Source organism: Salminus brasiliensis, chromosome 2 (genome assembly GCF_030463535.1).
Source record: "Salminus brasiliensis chromosome 2, fSalBra1.hap2, whole genome shotgun sequence".
Lineage (NCBI taxonomy): Eukaryota > Metazoa > Chordata > Actinopteri > Characiformes > Bryconidae > Salminus > Salminus brasiliensis.
In genome coordinates, this window is record NC_132879.1 from 31,898,086 (window position 1) to 31,918,270 (window position 20,185).

At 40.8% G+C, this 20,185-nt stretch overlaps 2 protein-coding genes across 4 annotated transcripts in view; one reads left to right on the top strand and one right to left on the bottom strand.

Moving 5' to 3' along the window:
- sv2 (synaptic vesicle glycoprotein 2) overlaps positions 1-5,775 on the top strand; it is a 15,122-nt gene extending 9,347 nt beyond the window's left edge. For 2 of the 3 annotated variants that reach the window (XM_072672380.1, XM_072672378.1), the window contains exons 8-13: positions 1,763-1,858; positions 3,442-3,530; positions 3,625-3,752; positions 4,687-4,782; positions 4,964-5,123; positions 5,234-5,775. In XM_072672380.1, the coding sequence (XP_072528481.1) occupies positions 1,763-1,858; positions 3,442-3,530; positions 3,625-3,752; positions 4,687-4,782; positions 4,964-5,123; positions 5,234-5,417 (753 nt within the window). In that variant the 3' untranslated portion in view covers positions 5,418-5,775. The remainder of the gene's footprint in view (positions 1-1,762; positions 1,859-3,441; positions 3,531-3,624; positions 3,753-4,686; positions 4,783-4,963; positions 5,124-5,233) is intronic. The other variant, XM_072672381.1, reaches the window with a different exon arrangement.
- Positions 4,653-16,541, bottom strand: cpeb1a (cytoplasmic polyadenylation element binding protein 1a). The gene is made up of 11 exons (XM_072672382.1): positions 16,248-16,541; positions 15,837-16,031; positions 14,030-14,250; positions 13,246-13,495; positions 12,572-12,685; positions 12,155-12,244; positions 11,709-11,845; positions 10,887-11,085; positions 10,692-10,786; positions 10,476-10,556; positions 4,653-9,441 (listed from the first exon to the last, which is right to left on the bottom strand). The coding sequence occupies exons 1-11, from the start codon at positions 16,273-16,275 to the stop codon at positions 9,331-9,333; spliced, it is 1,521 nt and encodes a 506-aa protein (XP_072528483.1). The 5' UTR covers positions 16,276-16,541; the 3' UTR covers positions 4,653-9,330.
- Between the last annotated feature and the right edge of the window lie 3,644 nt (positions 16,542-20,185).

Sequence of the window (20,185 nt, forward strand, 5' to 3'; positions counted from 1 at the left end):
TCCAGATTCATGCAGGACTAGATAGTCTGGCCTGGTTTTGGGCTTCAGGGCTGCTCTGATGGGAAAAAAGTCCAGGACGGGACCCTGACACTGTTAAACTTCTGATAATTCAATTTAGAGTGTTTTATTGGTACAGATTTAACAGCGCAGGAAACACACACAAAGCACACAATTGCACGCGGCTTGACTAGTCACACAAAAGTGTAATGCAGACATCATTAAACATGCACACGCACAGATTACAAGACAAACACTGTTACACAGCTAGCTAGCTAACAACCACAGTTCAGACCCTGTTCATGTGTAGTCGGGTATTTTCTTTTTAAATAAAGTAGATTTTTCTCTCCATCTACAGCAGCGTTTCTGAAAATCTCTCCATGCACCCGAAACACATACATGAATCTAAAACAGAAAAACCAGCTCTAAAACACTAGCGCGAGCTTGCAGAGGAGGCTAACACCTCGCAAAGTTTATGTCAAGCAGTCCACCAAGATGCCAGTAGCTTCCAGATGTTGCTAGATGCCTCTCCAAATATGTATAAGTATATTTACATATATAACAGAGATCTTCTCACGGTGTTGTTCATGCATGCGCAAATGAGTACACATACAGGGCGCGTGCATGAGGACAGGAAGGTAGATTTAAAAATCTATAATTTATAAATTTAAATTGTTTTTATCAGGATGTAAGGAGTATTTCTAGAAATATGACAAACTTTTGTTTAGGACAAACCACCTACTCTAATTCACATAATGTGCACTAAAAAGAGGAAAGTAGGACATCAGTAATGGACATACTCATACATGTTTATTTCTCCCACAGGCAGTTTTAAACCAGTGTCTCATATGCTCAGAGGCAGAGATTATTAAAAACAGTAATGTGAAGTGGCACTATGAGATGGCTTATTAAGCTCTTAATTTAAAGATGCATGTTTTTTTTTTTAAACCATTGTTTTATTTTTACATTTTGCTTAGAATGACTTGGTAATAATTTGTACATGAATATGGTAGAAATATATTAACTTGTAATTGTTCTTGTTATTTAATTTGACCCCCAATTATTGACTGCATTAAATGTTGATAAATCTACTGGGTTATTTCAGTATACAGGAGATGGCGCAAGATGGAGTTGGAAATTATGATGTTTCCCGGACCTTGGCTTAAAGAACTTTTCTCTAAACAGACCTTTATTTTAAATTAATTTTAATTAAATGTGACTGCACTACAGGAAAGACCTGAACTTAGTTATAATGGTCTATCAGTCTTCTTTTGTTAGGTGTCTTTATTTTGGCATTATAATAGCAATCTGAATGTGCAGTGTTGTCTAAATACTGCAGTGGAGAGCAGTATCACAGCCTGTTTCAGCATTACATTTATACAGATAAAAGGGTTTAAAGTGTTATTTGTTCAAAGTACAATTTTCAATGGGTAATTTATTGCTACAGACCAGCTGTAAATAGTTTTTTTGTTTTTTACAATTTACATTATGTTTTTCCCTTTAAAATCATTAGCAATTATATTTAGCAGACACTGTGATCCAGAGCAACTTACAAAAGTACTTCATTGTTTACTACCTTAGCTAGTTTGTATCAGCTAGGATTCACTGTTCACTGCTTACCTTTGTACACATTGGGTTCACTGGACTTTGTATTATTTCAGGTTATTCACTATTTGGAGGTGTTCTAAAACGTTTGACAGGTAGTGTGATTACAGACTGCACACATTAACTAGTAACAAAGCTGAGTGTGTTTGTGTGTTTCTAGACTTGTAGACTTGCTAACCCTAAAGATGATGAGGATACTGTGGAACCGTTGAGAATGCGTAGATGGTGTCAGCAACTAACCCATTTTCTTAAACAGGTGAGTTCACTTGACCAATCTTGTGCTAGATAGAAGATGCACAAACATCCATTTTGTAATCCATGAACAAATCACATGAAATTAGTATAATGAGACAGGTATGGTAATGAGACATTAGTCTTTTTAATTTTACAAAAGCACCCTGACCCTTGCCAAAACCTCCTTGGCAGTAAAACTGCAAATAAACAATTTCTGCAGTGGTTAATTTGTGTCTCAAAACATCTTGTAAGACTTGTGTCTCAGTCTACTTCAGCTTAGTGACATTTGTAGGCCTTCAAGCAAGAACTGGACATTTTATCCTAGCACAACATTTGCGGTTTAGGACCAGCCTTTTACTAGGCCTTTCCCAAGTGTTAATTATTGTGAGGTCTTGCCTGTGTATTTAGGACCATTGTCCTTTTTGCCAGCTCGCAGATAAATTACCTAAAGGGTCTTACTTTAAAGGCAGGGTTATATCAGCCAAAAAGCTCCCTTTTATTTTCACCTGTCTAGAACATATTGTTGATCATCAAGATGTTTCTTGATGTGTCTTTTTATTGGTATTAGTTATCAGTGGTTTCTACTGTACGATTCTACCAGGGATCTGATGATTGTCCCATGTTTCTCTGATGGATATATCATGAGCACTGGCCTTAGCTAAAGCAAGAGTGGCCTGTAAATCTTTAGATATCATTCTTGGGTTCTTTGTCAAAAGATTTTGGCAGGGCATACATGCCCGGAAAGGCTGAAAGCATTTTGAGCTTTCTCCATTTTAACAGTATGGTTCTAATCGCAATTTGTGGAGCCTTAGAATCTAAGACATAGCATTGTGTACTGCCAAAATCACTCTAACTGAACGACCCAAAGTTAGATTTAAATTAGACAGGGCTGGCCCAAATTCAGGCTGGTTATGGTGGTAAATGAAGCAATCATACTGGTTATGGATTGCACTGATCCTAATGAACTCAATCCTAATTGACTGATCCTAATTAACTAAAATGATTTTGTCTGTTCAGGCTGCAGGCAAATTGTATTTGTTTCTCAGATTGGATCTGAGTGAGATACTGTCTGCACTGTTATTTGCAAGTAATCAGATCGAATTTGTGGACATCACAGCCCTATGTGCATGGGTTGCAGTGGTAACAACATAGGCGCTAACGAGCTGCTTTAATACGCAGAAGCAGGAAAAGTGGAGGTCACTCTGGATTTGGCATGGCCGCTGTCTGTTGCGTTGTGTGTGACGCAAAAGGAACTCTGAAAAGTGTCCAGACTGAGATGCATCTATCCAAATTCGATTGTAATCTTCAAAAGTAGTTTAAATTTGACTGGCAAAGATCATGTGTTTTTTAAGTGTCCAGACTACAGACTAGAATTTGGACAAAAATCAGATTTGAGCTGGCAGTCTGAACATAGCATTTGTGTCAATAAATACACTACCACAAGCCAGTATAAAATCAGACTAAATATAATGTGGAAAATGTGCACCAAATCAGACATTCTAATTGGGGGGACAAATATTTTTCCATTGCGCGTGTACCTGCAGCCCAGCATTGGATATCACCTCTTTTATGGTTTCTGTACTGCCGTTTTCTCCCATGTCTTAGGGTCTGGCTCCAATCAGACAACTGTTTGCTGATCCTTTGGCCTCCAGGAGCATTGCCCTGCTCGTCATTTTCTTCAGCATATCATTTGGGTATGTATGTGAAGGCTGCACTGTTGAAATAAGCTGTTACAACATCTAACAGCAACAGGACACCGTACACAAATATTACATTTTATATCTGTAGGTATTATGGCTTGTGGATGTGGTTTCCTGAGCTCTTCAGGAGAGCTGAAGATGGAGGTTCTCCATGTGCCAATATGTCTCAATCTCAAAACCAGGGGAATGAGAGCTGCTATCCAGTAAAAACTGCAGGTGGGATATTTCAAAGATTACATTATCTTTAAGATTATGACCACTCCCATAATAAAAAATGTGGGATAGGGTGTGGGATACCTGTTAGTACCTAAAGAGTTGGTTTCTCGTAGTTGACATGTTATCTGCAGGTAAAATGGCATCAAGACATCAAGATCTCTGGTATGGCCAGAGCATCTCCGAAAGGGCAAGGCCCTTCTTCTGTGGTGCTCCCGGTCAGCAGTAGTGAGTACCTACTGACAGTGGTCGGAGGAAGGACAAACCATGAACTAGAAACAAGGTGTTGAGCGCTATGACTCATGACTATTCCATGAGGGGCTACTGTGAAACAAGGCACAGATTTTGTTTAATGCTGGTTATGGGAGGAATGTGTCAACACACAGTGCATCCCACCCTGCTGCATGGTTGCCGACTGGACAGAGTGCCCATTTTAACCTGTGTCCACCATCAAAAGTGACTAGAAGGGATACACCCATGTTGGGACTAGACCTTGGCACGATGGAAGAAGCACTCCTTGGCCTGATGAGCTTATATTACATCATGTAGACGACTGGATACGCCTGCACTATTTTCTTATGGGATACACTAGAACAACAAGTTCCATCTGCAGCAGCTTCATATCACAACTTAACAGGACTTGAAGTATCTGCTGCCAAAATCTTGGTACCAGATACCACAGGGCACATTCGGCGGTCTGTAAATTGCGTGGTTGTGGTGGCACATACCATATCATTAGCATGAAGCATAAAGTGGCTTATCAGTGTACATTGAAATAGAGAAGAGCGTAATAAAGAGGCAAGGCGAGGCAAGACTAGACGTGGCTAAGGAACATTAGCACTTGGTGAATCAGGATTCATATTAATATGGTGTTTCGTTGCACAAGAAGTATTCGTGAAGTCATTGTCAGTTAACTGATGCCCACTATTTATTACAGTGTATATGGAAGGCTTTGTGACTGCAGCCTCTAACCTTCCTGGGAACATCTTTACGATCCTGCTGATGGACACAGTGGGAGGGAAGATCCTCCTCTGTGAGTAACTGTACACTTGTTTTTGGGGTTGTTAGCTTGATGTGCTTTATGTTTCTCTCTAATGTAAGGATAACAGTACTGGTCTTGGGTCAGTTGATTGCATCAGTATATCAGTGTCTGTCTGTAATCATACTGCCATTTTCTTTTTGCTCATCTTTCTCTATTCTGTCTGGTCTCTCAGCTGGGAGTCTGTTGGTGTCCAGTGTAAGTGTATTCCTGATTTATGTGGTGAAGACTAAAAGCCAGAGCCTCATAATGTCTTGTGTGTTCAGCGGTGTGTCTGTCATCTCCTGGAACGCCCTGGATGTAGTGGGCACCGAGCTGTACCCCACACAGCTACGGTATCTATCCTCAAAGATTCTCAAGAATGATTCAAGAAAACAGTGCAGTGACTGCAACATACACAAGCTTTACACAACACATGTTAAATGTTAATACGTTCTCTTTTCAGCTCCTCTGCATTGGGCTTCTTCACTGGAGTGGGCAGAGTGGCAGCAATCATGGGAAATGTAGTATTTGGCCAGCTGGTGGACTCTAACTGTGCCGTGCCTATATTGCTGGTTTCCGCCCTGTTGTTGGCTGGAGGTCTAGCAGCTCTGCGGCTACCCGGAACCAAACAGATGGACTTGACGTGAAACACAAACACACACACACACACACACACACACACACACAAGGTAATATGGGACATATATACATACAAGCCTGTTGCCCTACAGCCAGACCTAACTGAACTGAACTGAAGTCTATTCAAACGCAAGCCATGATTTCCAGATGACTGTATCGTTTGGACTTGCTGAACCACCAAACTAATATCCACTCCCACTTTTCCAGTTTAGTTGTTTGGTTAAGCACATAACCACACAGTCATCATCCAGAACCAAAGATGATATGTTAAAGCACAGAGTAAAAAAATATCGATATATTGAAATATCGCAATATTATCTTTTGTGATACTGTACTGATTTTCAAATAAAGTCAATATCAATATTATTGATTTTATGTGTCAATTTTTAATCAATAATTGATATGCAAATTTGGCGGCAGACAGTGGTATCTTTTTGTGTTGTGATAAACACCAACTGCTAGATAGCAGTGTTGTACTGTCTTCTGCATAAAAGGTGAACTTTTCTCTTACTCAGATTTTATGCATATGATTATATCCTATTTGTAATATATTGCAAAATATTAAAGTGTAAACCGTGTATCATAATATCATGATTCCTTTTGTATTGCCAGATTTCTGCTAATACACAGGCTTATTATCCAGGGCGACTGATTTAATCATGTTGCAGGGGTATGTAAATGTAGCATTAGGAACAACTCCTACTGGTGTAGCCTGGTTGGAAATGGAACCCCAGTATGCCTCATGGAGGGTAGCAGTGTTACCAATAGCAACTGAAATGTGTGCCCAACAGCCTGCAGAACTGTGCTCTAAGAACCAAAGCCTTAATTCAAGCGTACAGATGCGACTTATTTTGGAATAGTTGTCAGTCTCTGCCTTTTAACTTAACACTGTCATAGTTTTAGAGTTAATATTTATTAATATACAGTGGCTTTCAAACGTGTGGGCACCCACAGTCAGAATATGTTATGGTAAATAGTTCAGCGAGTAAAAGATTCTTTCAAGTCTTTGGAGAATTTTCTCTCATTTGACCTTGCAAAATGCTCCAAGTTATGTGGGATTCTCAAATTGTCTTGCATACACTGCTCTTTTCAGGTCTATCCACAGAGCATCAATAATGTTTAGTTTAGGGGACTGTGAGGACCATGGCAACACCTTCAGCTTGAGGTGATCCATTTTGAGGTTGGTTTAGGATCCTTATCTTGCTGTATAAGCCATCTACTTTTCATCCTCAGCTTTTCTACAGACTGTGTGGTGTTTGCTTTCCAAATTTTGATGTTCATTTTCAATTGAGTCCATTCTGCTCTTGAGCAATGAAATCAAACATGCCTTTGTTCAAATTGGCCCCCATGACTTTTTTTCTCATGCATCATGTTTGTTTAGATGTTTCTTCAGACAGATACCACTGCAAAGTAGAACAGTGCACCAGGGTCTGCTAAATGGTCTTGCAGTCAAACAGCCTTTCTAGGAGTCCTATGAGCAGTTCTCTCTGAAAGTTTTCTAGGTCTTCCAGACCTCAACTTAACCTCCATTATTCCTGTTAGCTGCCAAATCTTAATTACATTACATACCTGGAAACCTGGAGACACTTTGCTACTTTCCACCTGATTGTGGACATCAGTTATTTTTGTTGTTCAGAGTGCTAGGGAGGTGGGTAGAGGAGCCCACAGCTGTGATTGTTTTGAGGAGTGTTTATGAAGCTTTGAAATCTGCACCCCCTGCTTGAGTATAGGCCACTGCACTAATGCAGTAACAAGGTATTTAAACCTTGGTAAAAGTTTTCTAAGGGCTTACATTTTCTGGGCATGCCCAAACTTTGCATGGAGCTCAGGTATTCAGTTCAGCTTTTGGACTTCAGTTCTTCTACTTACTTACTTTACATTAACATACATTTGACCAGGGGTGCTACTTTTGCATGCCACTGTATGACAGATAATTATGGGATGCATGATCCATCATTTTCTGTTCCAATACAGATACATGAACTTTGCGCATTGGTCAATAACTGATATCAATCCAATACCATTGTTGATTTAATAAACCAATAAACCATCTGGGAAAGACTCAAGGCATCAGGATTGACATAATCATTACTAATTACAATAAACTATAACAAATGAACACCGATATAACTGAACCCAATTTCTGTTTATTAGTCACTAAAATTAATGACTGTGCTGGATCTCGGCACAGTGTTGTCTGGGCTCAGGACTTTTATTCTGAAATCTAGCAGCTCCTCCCTTCTCGGTTCTCCATGGAAGACAAGCTGGATGACTTGCTCATAGCTGATTGCATGCTGGTTAGATAGATGGAGTCTTGCTGTTTGCTATGATATATGTATGATGTCTGTAGGTTACTCTGATCCTGGGTTATAAAGCCTATAATACCGGCAGTGCGAGAATCGGGTTCAGTGAATGGATCTGTCGTTTGGATCTGACTAATTATTCGATACCCAATCCAGCTAATTTTGTTAGTATCAGGACCAATATTCAATCCTAGTATCGGATCGGTGCATCCCTAATGATGGCCATTACATTTTATAAAACACAACTAACAATTAACATGGCTTGTTATTATACCACTCATGGATGAACCAGTTTACCAAAAGTTCTTTTGATGATCATTTCTAACAGACTCTTAATGCTTCAACAACTTTATTGTGCCCAACTGGAACAATCTCCATTTTTAGGTAACCATGGCAACACTTGCAGACCAATGAGGTAGAGATTTTTATACTCTAAAAAGCAGCTGGGCCAGGCAACAAGCTCAGCACAACAAACCTGAACAAAAAGCAAGAGAGAGGGGCAGATAGAGACCGGCAGAGGGAGAGCGAGACAGACGGACAGACAGACGTGACACTAGGTCTTTGGCACAGAGCTTTAGAGTCCAAATGAAAACAGGGAGTAAAGTTGCATTTGATGGTTTACAGTAGATTAGGCCTAGTAACAGTTAATTCTACATTCAACAGGAACACAACAGTACAAGAATGGAAATTAAAGGGTCATGCTCTAGATGACTCTGCCTGCCCCATTCTATAAGAGTACAAGGGGGGGATCTAAAACCACCGTCTCCCGTTTCCCCAAGTGCAAATAAAAAAAAGTGCAACAATTTGATTAAAACTATGTACAGTTCACAATCTCAGAGGTCAAAGTCCGTTCCAATGTCGTTACCAAATAAACCTGACCTTGGATAGCAAGACTGCTGCTGAGCAGCAAAGGAGTCCAAAGATGGAATACTTAATGAGTGGAGCTGCTGCATAGCCAGGTCATGCATCAACTATTTATGAACCATTTTATGTTACTCCTTAAAATTAAATTTAAACAACTTTCAAAGTCACAAACACCTACCCCATGTAGTTAGAGAGAGTGCACAACTACAGGTCAAATACTAACTAAAAAAAACTCCCAGATCTGATCCATGCCTCAGATTACTGCAGGTAAAAATGAATAAAAACAGTGTAAAATATCTGAAATGAACTCCAAACTCTAAAATAAAAAAATACCAGATGACCTGCCGTAATAATAATAATAATAATAATATACAGCACAACTGTCCCCTGCTGAGGCTTCTAGACTGATGATTATAGATGCAAGGCATTTAAAAATAAAACAAAAAAATTGCTCTAAAATCAGGAAGGCATTTTTCTATTTGCCACCTGCTGAAATCTGGGGTTATCTCCATGGTGACGGTTGTCTGGGTAACTGTGCAAATGGGTCAGCATCACCCATCCCCTCTGTCTGCATAGTGCCTTAGTGAACAAGTAAACAGCAAAAAGAGAAAGCAGTGCAATACTAGAACTTTCTACAGTGATTCTCTCCTGGCTCTATCAGCTCAGGGGAGGGGATGGCACAGTTAACCTCCCTCAGCCCAGTGAGCTCTGAGCTCTCTGGGTTAGCAGCAGAGTTATGGTTGGCGCCGCCCACTCAGCTTGAGTTGAGGCTCCTCTGGTTACGCATGAGGGGCCGGTGACTATTTAGCACATCCATAGAGTGCTGCCAGTGCCAACAGGAGCGGCAGTAGTATTTGAAACAAGCCTGAGAGAGCAACAGAGAAAATACTGAGTTACAATCACAATCAGACGTCTGACGTTTTCATTTACGTCACAAACATGAATACACTAACAGTTCTAAAAAAACCCAAAGCTTTACTTTTTAACACATTTACAGATAAACTGATAATATTGAACAGGTTGATCAATAATGCCAGCATATATTTATGACCCAAGGTTTTACATGTATTAGTAAATATACAGCCAGTAAAAACTAATAATTTGCTACTTTTGGTCAGGGCATGCATCCAACATTCCAACATGCTTTCCTTAAACGACAGGATGTAACCTTGGTTGATGGGACCACTCGGATCACCATATAAAACATACTCTGTGCAACTACATGAAAAATACAGCAAAACAGCACCACCAGCGCTACAATATTTTTTTTAGTTAATCTAGAATAGTACTATATAATGTTCGAATATAGGCCAATATTGTGGGTTACAGGATTTTTTAAAATCCAGTAAACATGAACAGCTTTTATACAAAAGTTTTAGTAAATAGCTTGATGAATTTTGTTAAAAAGCCATTGTATGCATATAAACCACAATTTAGCTCTTCCACACCTTGTCTAATGCACCCCAAAAGACTGAAAATGTAGTTCTGAATTTTGATGGTCGCATTTTTGGCAACAACAAAATACAAAGCACAAAACTCTACAACTTACAGAGCCCCGCTGGTGACACCCCACATAGATAAAACTAAGACTTAGTAAGGTATGTGAACGAGATACTAACTCGTGGCCATGATGTAGTAAGGTGTTGGAACAAGATTCGTAAGGTGTGGGAACAAGATCTTAAGTTGTGGCCATAACTAAGTAAAGTGTGGGAACAAGATCATTAGTTGTGCCCGTGACTTAGTAAGGCATGGTCCTGCTCCTCACTACGCCCTGCCTCCGCACATTACTATATAGCTTACAGAATTAGTTCTTTAAGACTTTGTGTTTTTAGAGTTGTTTTTGTTTCTTAAATTCTTAAACTATTTGTATCTTTGCATCATGGATCACAATGTTCTCACCTGGTCTCTGCAGAAAAACGGGCCTGGCTGACCATTACAGACTTGGCACATGGAGTCATCAAGGTATGGGTCAATCTGAACCTAAAACAAGGGGAAGACAAAAGCATGAATAAGCAGGTGTAGCTGATAGTGGAAGAAACATAACCATTGTTTGGCTATCATGAACACTGGACATGTAAAACTCCTGGATACAGGAGAACACACTTGCCCCCTTACCTTCTTGGTGAACTTGGTGGTTTTGATCTCCACAAACGCAGCACTCACTGCTTTTAGGTAGCTCTTCTGGCTCCTAAAAGTCACACGTCCAGATCCTGCAAAAAAAAAACCCAAATATTTAAAACTCAACAGTTGTATCGAAATATCCATGATATGCAGATACAATGCACTGATGTAGTAGCAAAAGTAGCAGACCTATGGGATATTTGTGCTTGTCTGTGTCAATCCCAGCGTAAGTGATCCCTCCGAACAGTTCCTCCATGATGTGGGCCAGAGCTTCGGCATTCAGCATGCCATGGAGAGCTCCTACAAACACTGTCCTGCTCGGGAAGAGCCGCAGCGAGGGGCAGCGTACAAAATTACTGTCTGTGATCACCCATGGAATCACCTGCACCTATGTGAACAGGAGAAACAGGAGAGCTTTATCACAATACCTAAAGCCTTCAGTCTATCTCACCCCTAAATATGAAAAGTCAGACCAGCATGATATGGATGAAATTTCACATTTCTTTTTTAATATCATTGTTGCTATTTGCTAGTTATTTTGATTGTGATTTACTTTCCCAGTTAGTAGATGATTCTGGGCCAAATAGGGCATAGTTATGGCACTTAAGGGTCAGCTATGGCGATGGCAAATGGCAAAACTGGATTAAGCTGTAGCCGCCACATTTAGGCTACGTTCATTATTCAATTCCATTTTTTTGTTCAGATCAGATTTGGCAGCTCTTGACAGTTCACATGCATAAATGTAAGAGTTTTTTCTGGACCTGGGAGTACTTGCTCTGTTTTAGCACTAAGATTCAGACAAAGCCGTCACTGTCATTCCACAGCAGTATGTGGGCCGTATGAAAGTGTAAGTAAGTATGGGCCAAAACTGGGTCATGACTATTTGACATCTGGGGTCAACACAGTTTTAATACAGTGTTGGTATAAGCCCTTAACCTACAAGCAATCTGAACTGATGCACAGTTTGAAAGCACCCATATGAGGAGGTCCATCTTTTACTGAGGTACTCACAGTCTTGCTTCGTATCCTTTTGCTGGACATCTTGTAATAGTACTCCAGGTAATCACCAGGATGCAGATGCTGCTGGGTGCAGGCCTGCAGCAGAGCCTTCACTGACTTCTCTGACTCAAATACTAGGTACACATAACCTATAGGGAATATTCAGTCTTAATGTGCATGCTGAGAAATCCCATAATTTCTACTTACTGGAAAATGTGCAAAATGGCTTCAAACTGAAAAAGGGATCTCTGGGAAATCTGTGTTGCTGTTAATTTAAAAAGAATAAATACTAAGTTTATATATATATATATATATATATATATATATATATATATATATATATATATATATACATCCGCCTAGGATAATCTCTTTACCCAAATGACTAAAATCCTTAGGACATATGCCAGAGAAGGCAATGGGCCAAAGCGGTACTGCATTTTGCTGAGACAAATTACCTTGAGGAGGGCATCGAGGGTGCTTGCCATCCTTTCCAGGCCACTCCACTTTTAGGGGTCCAAACACACTAAATGTGTTCAAAAGACTAGCTGTGGAGAGGGAGAGAGAGAGAGAAACGTTAACAGAAACATACATTTGAATTTCTGTTCTGTTGAATTTACAAACAACACTAACATGTTTTTTAATGAATTATTCTATATTCTATATATTATTCTATATTCTATACTATATATATATATATATACACACAATGTATAATACAAGCCCACATTTTTTTAAGCGTTCTAGCGTCAAGCTGAGTTGGATTAAAGGTAAAACAGTTTGTGTTAGATTTTGAATCCAAACAGATATTCTGTAATCATACCACTATGGATTAAGCTACTGATTAATATATGTAATGAACATATATTATTCACCCTCTGTAACATCCCATGGCACTCCTCCCAGGAACACTTTACAAGAGTAGATGGGGTTTTTGTAGTTGCGTGGTGGCAGCTGTCCAGCCCAGGTACAAGTGGCCTCATTAGTTGCTGTGAGAGGAAATGAACAAAATCAGATCAAGATTCTGAAGCAACATTCTACTGAGTTTTCAAAGTATTTGCATAAATAAAGCCCTGGGGTCAAAATAAAGTCACTCAAAGAGGTTTGACGTACCACTGTGCACTGTGAAGCAAATTACCTTTTGCTAGTGATAAGAATCAAATCAATTTAACACACACACCTTGGCCTACCAGTCCCTTCACGTTTATTGAGCTCACCAGATGTGATCTTTCTTCTTAATGATATTATACAGATTTTGGTAATCTCTAAGTTTGGTGGGATTCTTATTTTCAACCTCATAACAGCTTTCACTGGCTCTTGTCCTCATGTTGAACAACAGCATTTACAGACTGTTTGGGACTGTCTTATGCCTGCACTATCAGCTGAAACCATAATTTATGACTTTCAGATTTTAGCAATGTAATCTATACATCACATCAAACCATTTTAGATCACGGTGCATCTAAATGAGTGAAATGTGGCTTCCAGCAAACAGTGATTCTGCCTGGGTTTAGTGGTATCTAATGTTAGCATGCTAACAGAAGAGTACCTGCAGCCTGTCTGTGTAACTGAGCCTTCCTCTCGATACTGAAGGAGTGGTCTGGTGACCCCAGTGTGTCCCAGCTGGGCCAGGTGGATGTCTTTGTCCAGCACTTGGCCAGTGATGCTTCAGGCACAGCTGGCAGAGTAGGGGCAAGAGGAGAGATAGGCTCTTCTCTGTGCCCCACGCTGAGTCTCACAGCATCTTTCTGAGTGCCAGACAGGAGGAAGTTCATAGGTGGAGAGATCCGCAGGCTGGTCTGCAGGAGAAATGCAACTTGCATTGTAAAATGTAACAACACTGTATCAGCAAAGTGTGTTCAAACATCACTGTCATATTTTATTTAGGTTTGTGTGGATTCTGAGCTGTCTCTGTACTCTAAATGACTGCCTTCGTCAGCATGTTTTTGTGCTGTGCCTTCAATGAAGGACAGTCCAGGTTTCTCACCAGGTAGTCTCTGGACCAGATGCCTTTTGCAAAGACATCTAGATACTAGAAAATGTAACTTTGTAATTGAATCTAATTGTGTCTGCCACATTAAAATGAAAGCTGCGATCAAAATGATTTCTTAGCAACTATATATCCAAGGCGCACATTTGTTATTATAAACAGATACTGAGAGCCCTTGTTTAAGTTAGCTGATTTCTAAACAAGGTGTACCGACATTGTCCAATAGGTTATGGAAAAATCTTGTGTTACAGTAAATTAATTCAATCAATAATGGCGCAGTAGTTCAGTACTGTGTTTATGAATCCTGACAATGTTTCATAGCCTGAATTGTGATGCTGCTTACCAGGTGGTCGGAACCAGAGGAGATTCCACTGGTTTCAGAGTCAACAGGACTGCTGGATCCAGAGTTTAGCAAAGAGCAATTCTCTATTGCTGGGGTAATGCAGGCCAGGCTGCTGGAAAAATGTTCCAACAGGTCTCCTCTCCCCAAAGAACCTTGGCTCTGAGAGCAGTGCGGTGGTCTGTCCAGTACATTACCCAAAGGACCTGTCAACAACCCAAGCACTGCCAAACACAATATAGACAACATTGTATATAGGCAACAATATACATAAGATGCATATATATATATATATATATATACAACTCAGCCATGTGTGAAAAATTGTAACTCAATTGAACCTCATCACAATGGTTCCTATCATAGAGCAAACTGTAAAGGGTAGATGACGGGGTCAGAGCACCTCCAAAACACCAGGTCTTATGAGGGTGTTCCCAATATGCAGTGGTCAGCACCTACCAAAAGTGCTCCAAGGAAGGACAACCGGTGAACCGGCGTCAGGGTCATGGGTGCCAAAGGCTCACTGATGCGATCTATAGAGGCCCCACCTCACAACTTACAGGACTTAATGAATCTGCTGCTAAAGCTTTGGTGACAGTTTCCACAGGACACCTTCAAAGGTCTTGTGGAGCCCATGCTTCAATTGTTTTGGCAGCAACACAATATCAGCCAGGTGATTTTAACGTTATGGCTGATTGGTGTGTATATAAACTTTACAAATGAGCCCTAGCCCAAATGGTAGATGTAGAATACTAACACTTATCAATACAACAAAGGAACATGGAAAAATGGCACAGCTAACAAATAATTAGTGCAGACAGCCATATTGTTTAAACCTGAAAATGATTTAATGCATAATAAACTAAGCTGTCAGAGAGAGCTGTCCTAGAATGACATTAGCTCTGAATGAGACAGCAGAATTGAGCTGGTTTGGGTGCTGTGCTGTGCTGTGCTAGCGTCTGTCATCTGCTCTATTAGGAGAATTGGGGCAGAGCAAATGTGAGGCGTGCAGGGACTTTACATTTAGATGCGTATATGCTCTACGAACTACATCATAGTACAAGACTCACATCAAATATAAGCATGAGTTCAATATCAGGGCAAATGTCCATGTTCAAATATCTGACCACAACACAGCCTGCTCTGACAACTGCATGTTTTCATGTCCTGAACAAATGCTAGTGGATCAATATAGCAACTAGCCCTGGTGTGTGGGGACTGGCTCAGGGGGGAAAGTGATTAGTCATGCATGAGTTAAAGATATGAGACAGCACTAAGACTGAGCTCACACCTTCCAGAATGATCTATCACACCAACACATATTCACTTTCTCTCTTCCTATCTCTCGCTCTCTCACACACTCATAGACACATGGGTGCCAGAAAATCTAGAATCATCTATTATCACGGCAGCAGATACTCATGTCTATACACACACTTTTACAAAGGGCTCGAAAATACAGTGTACAATCAGAAAGAACGTAGTGATAAACCTGTTCAACTCTAGGCTTATTATTCAGTTGTTAATCTTGAGGCTTATGTGGTGCAATATGTCCCATAATTACTCAGCAATTACTACAAAACTACAATGTAAAGTGTGTGGTTACGACTGTGAGAAATAGACGAGCCCTTAATTTAAAGGTTTAGCACTTAAATTAATGGTGGTTAATTCCTGGACCCACATTATCCATAATCCTAGACTTAAACCGCCCAGTGACATTACCATGTGTGCACAATGTGTGTCCAGGAAACCAGCCCTTGATGTAACATAACATGATTAAAAATGTCTACATGCTGACAGCGGTTCTTACTGGTTGCTGGAGAGCAGGGCTGTGCCGGAGGTTCAGGCTCAGGGCAGGTCCAGGGCTGGTCCCAGCATGGCAGGCCGAGGGACTGCAGGCCCAGGCTGAGCTCTGTGATGTCCGGCAGGCCAAGGGAAGCATCCTGGTCCTGGCTGCAGAATGGCATCCGGCTAGCCACAGCGGAGCATCCTGCCTCTGGCAGGTCTACCGGGAAAACATAAGAGGACACAACCAAACAAATACAATCAAACATGTAGGAAACATCAAAATCTGAAAGAAAATCTGTAATCTGTAAGAATAGCTAACAAGACACACAGACTCAACCGGGTGGAGTTACCTGAACAACCAGGAAAAAAACGACATAGATTTGAGACCACCAAGCCAAATGGTTTTTAAAAACACAGAACTCACAAGACGAACCTGCCACACTGCCTGTCGAGGCCTCCATGAGCCTCCGTGTGCATCACTGACACGTTAAACATGTGACTGGTACAGCGAGTCTCTCACTGCCCGAGCCATTCCCTTCTACAGCACATCAGATGCCAACCGTCACACCCATACCACCGGCTTCACTCACTCCAGATCTCCAGATACTTCCAAGTGCCTCGGCACGGTCCTTGTATGTGTGTGTGTGTGTGCGTGTATGTGTGTGTGATCAGGGTGTCCAGATATCTGCTGTGCTGCTCTCGGCAGCCGAGCTGCATCACACACTGATCTGAGGACAGAGAAGCGTTAGTCTCTCTCTCTCTCTCTCTCTCTCACTCGCCCGCTCCCTCTCTCAGTGTCTATGCTGAGTCAGGCCTGGAGCTGGAGGCTGGCCAGGTGACAAAGGGAGGGGGGGAGAGAGAGAGAGAGAGAGAGAGAGAGAGCACAAGCTAGCTCCTGTAATCACTGTGATTCAGATGGTCTTAGTGAACAGTTTTGTTTTTCCTTTCTAGCAAGTGGACCAGACACACCCTGCCTTCAGTCGATCAGCACGTTTTGCTATGTTTGATCTAAGGGCACGCGGACAAGCTTTGAGAGATATTTAATTGACATGTTGGGGATCAAAAATAGCTTTTACACTAGTACCTGCTTGAAACCCAAAGCTTGTAACTGCTAAACCGTCAGCACACACATCAATGCCATGAAGACGGTTACTTTATCTTACACAATAAACCACAGACAAGCTGGACATACATGCACACACTGTCGGGGGCCTTGGCACGCTTGAGTGTCTGAAGTGGAGTGCTTACAGGGGCAGCATGATTCAGCAACAACTTAAAACTAGAAAACCAGCTGACAACGCCATTCTGATGCCAGATTGAGTCATTTACAAAAGCGCTGGGTGTTGGAAGCACATATGCAGGCATCGGAACAGCTGTAGGAACCACGTGCAGGCATCGCAACAGCTCAGGAATTAAACTGACGTCTGTGGATGGGACTAATCTTTTGACCATTCCTTGGAAACTCATTAGTCATTAGAGCAAACAGGCTCTTCAGCTAGTTAGGTAATATATGTCATAACTACATGAATACACTGTGTGAGTAGATGTAAATGGAAATGGGGTTTGACTGGAAGAAGGAGCTTGTTGTTGACAACTGTGTTACCTGTGAGGTAATGCAGAGGAGTTTGACTGTGGGCCGATAAGGTCCATGTGCATGACAGAGAATTCTCCAGCCAGATGCTCATTCTGCTGAAGACATTTCCAGCACTGCAGGTGAGCTCTACGTGGCTGTCACAGGTACACAGACCTTCTTTCTAGAAAGAAACAAGAGTTACGAAGAGTACAGAGAACTCAATCCTCATTCACACATTTGCTGTTCCCAGTTAAAAATGGCCGGTCTTTACAAATGAATGGGTGATCGTACAATAAGTGTATACCATTTGGATTCGAGCAATAGGGACGAGCCCTATGCATCATAAATGCAGTGCATATATTTGTGGTGCAGGGCACATGCAACATCCATCATGTACTGTACAGCATGTGCATAATAACACAGAAAATACCACCACTATTACACTTTAATGTTTATGTTGTAAATATGATTATAATAGTGTTGCACTGCAAATCCTGATATCATTATTATTATTATTATTATATTATTCTGTTTCCATTTTTTCATTCCATTTATTTTCAGATTGTTTCCATGTTGCTTGTCCTGGAGCTTTCCAGACATCAAAATGGTCCAACTCCATATTTTCACATTTGTAGGGTATTTTTGGGGTACAAACGTTGGTACACCCTTCTTATTTGCCAATGATACAAAAACACCCGATCAACCACATGGGGTACCACAGAAATGACTTGACAATATGCTAGCAACCACCTGAGACACCATGGCAACCTAGGATACCATACAAAATCCCAATGTAACACTTTAGGAACCACTTAGCTACTCCACAGAAACCACCACAGCCTGGAAGTGAATCCACTTAAGCTGCGCAATCATCCTAATAAATCACATTCAGGAAAATGCTCTTTTCTCGTTGTCACTGTTGTTCATGAAAGAGTTTGAAGTCTTTAATATGGTTACATTACATGTGTCATTTGTTCACAAGAACTTAAGTATATATAAAAAGATATACATCACAACATCAGGTGATAATATAGTATTATGGATGTAAGAGCAGCTGTGGTGGGGCGGTCATTTTGGCCCTGTAACACAACACTAATGAACATTAAATCACACCACGGGAGCGTTAAACTAAGACTGGTCAGGTCAGACATTTCTCAAAAAGCAGGAGCAGGATGGATATCTATATTTATATATATTTAAAAGTTATAAATTGAGGTTCATGAGCAGTAACGTTATGGTCGACTTTACCACTTTTCCCATACGGGCTCCTCCACCTCGCCTCGACTCCAAGGTCAGGCAGCATGGCAGCCCATTAAAGATGTGTGGAGACAGGCAGGCTAACGTGGCAGTTCTCTTAACGAATTGGTATCTTAAAGCCTAACTAGCTAAATTTTTAAAAAAGTAGTAGCTAGCTACAACCTGAACCACGGCTTTACTTACCCAAACAAAGGCCATAGGTCTTACTAAGCTAGCGCCACATATTAAACATCGTGGACCACCACCGACCACTGCGACCCAGACACTGGGTCACACAGACACACACAGTCGATGCCTCCCTCATTAAGTAAGTTTCGTTTTAACGTTAGCTAGCTAGCTAACTTTTTAAAACGAAAAATAGAGATGTTCCGTTACTTTGGTTAAAATAAATACGAAGCGCCCAAAGTATCAAGGTAGAAAATAATATTATAATATTTAGAGAGAAACGTTCCCTCCGTTTAAATGAAGCGTCCCATTGATTTTGTAATGCACTTTCTCACTATAATAAATCCGTCTAACAAAAATGTCTAAAATGCAACCAAACGACTCTCTACGGCCGCGTTTACAGACCTCCTGTATCCTACAGACCTCCTGTATCACTGGTGCAGTTAGCTATAGTGCTACAGACACTGGGGGCTAACGGCATGTGTGCTTGGCTAGCACCAGCTAGCTACTGAACAAGTCAGCTGGCTACAACGGGCTATATATATTGTAAATAATCCATATATATATATATATATATATATATATATATATATATATATATATATATACTTTACTTATTGTCAATAATGTAGAGGGACCCTATATGGATTACTTGGAGGCATTTCGATAGCTATCAACTTCAGCTATCAACGAGTTGATTCACCGGCGCCACGTTGACGAAGCTACAGTGCAGGCTCTCATCAGGGATAAGGTACCGTTGTGCTTACTAGCTAGCTAGCTATCTTCCTGGTAAGCAGTCAATTAACCCCCTTTATGCAGTCTGATCCACTCGTACCAGTGCAACACACACCCCTAACACACCATGTCAGTCAGTGTCACTGCAGTGCTGAGAATGACCCACCACTAAAATAATACCTGCTCTGTGGTGGTCCTGTGGTGTGTCCTGGCCTTTGAGGAACAGGGTGAAAACAGGCTAACATAGTATGCAGAGAAACAAATGGACTACAGTCTGGACTCAAGTGGGGTTGTGATCATTCAATAATCTGACCTTACTAGGGCTCTTGTTGCTGAATGCAATCAAATTCTCTCATGCTCCAAAATCTAGTAGAAAGCAAATCCTGGACAGTACAGACAGTAACTCCAACAAATGCAGGATAAACACTTTTTTTAATACCCTTGACTTTGGAAGAAACAATGAATTAGCAGATGTCCCGATACTTTTGTCCACATAGTGTATCAGGATGTGCTGGGATGAATAACTGAAAGCCTGAATTTCAAGTCAGAGCAATTTACATTTAACCAATGTAAATATGTTAATCATCATTTTGTGAACTATGTACATATTCATGGACTATTCTTTTTCAGTATTATCCTTT

Coding starts and splice junctions, on each gene's coding strand:
- cpeb1a (XM_072672382.1), bottom strand. CDS start 16,275: ATGGAGGCCTCGACAGGCAGTGTGGCAG. Junction 13,496..14,029: donor CCTCTGGTTCCGACCACCTG/GTAAGCAGCATC, acceptor TTTCTCCTGCAG/ACCAGCCTGCGGATCTCTCC. Junction 12,245..12,571: donor GCCATGGGATGTTACAGAGG/GTGAATAATATA, acceptor CCCTCTCCACAG/CTAGTCTTTTGAACACATTT.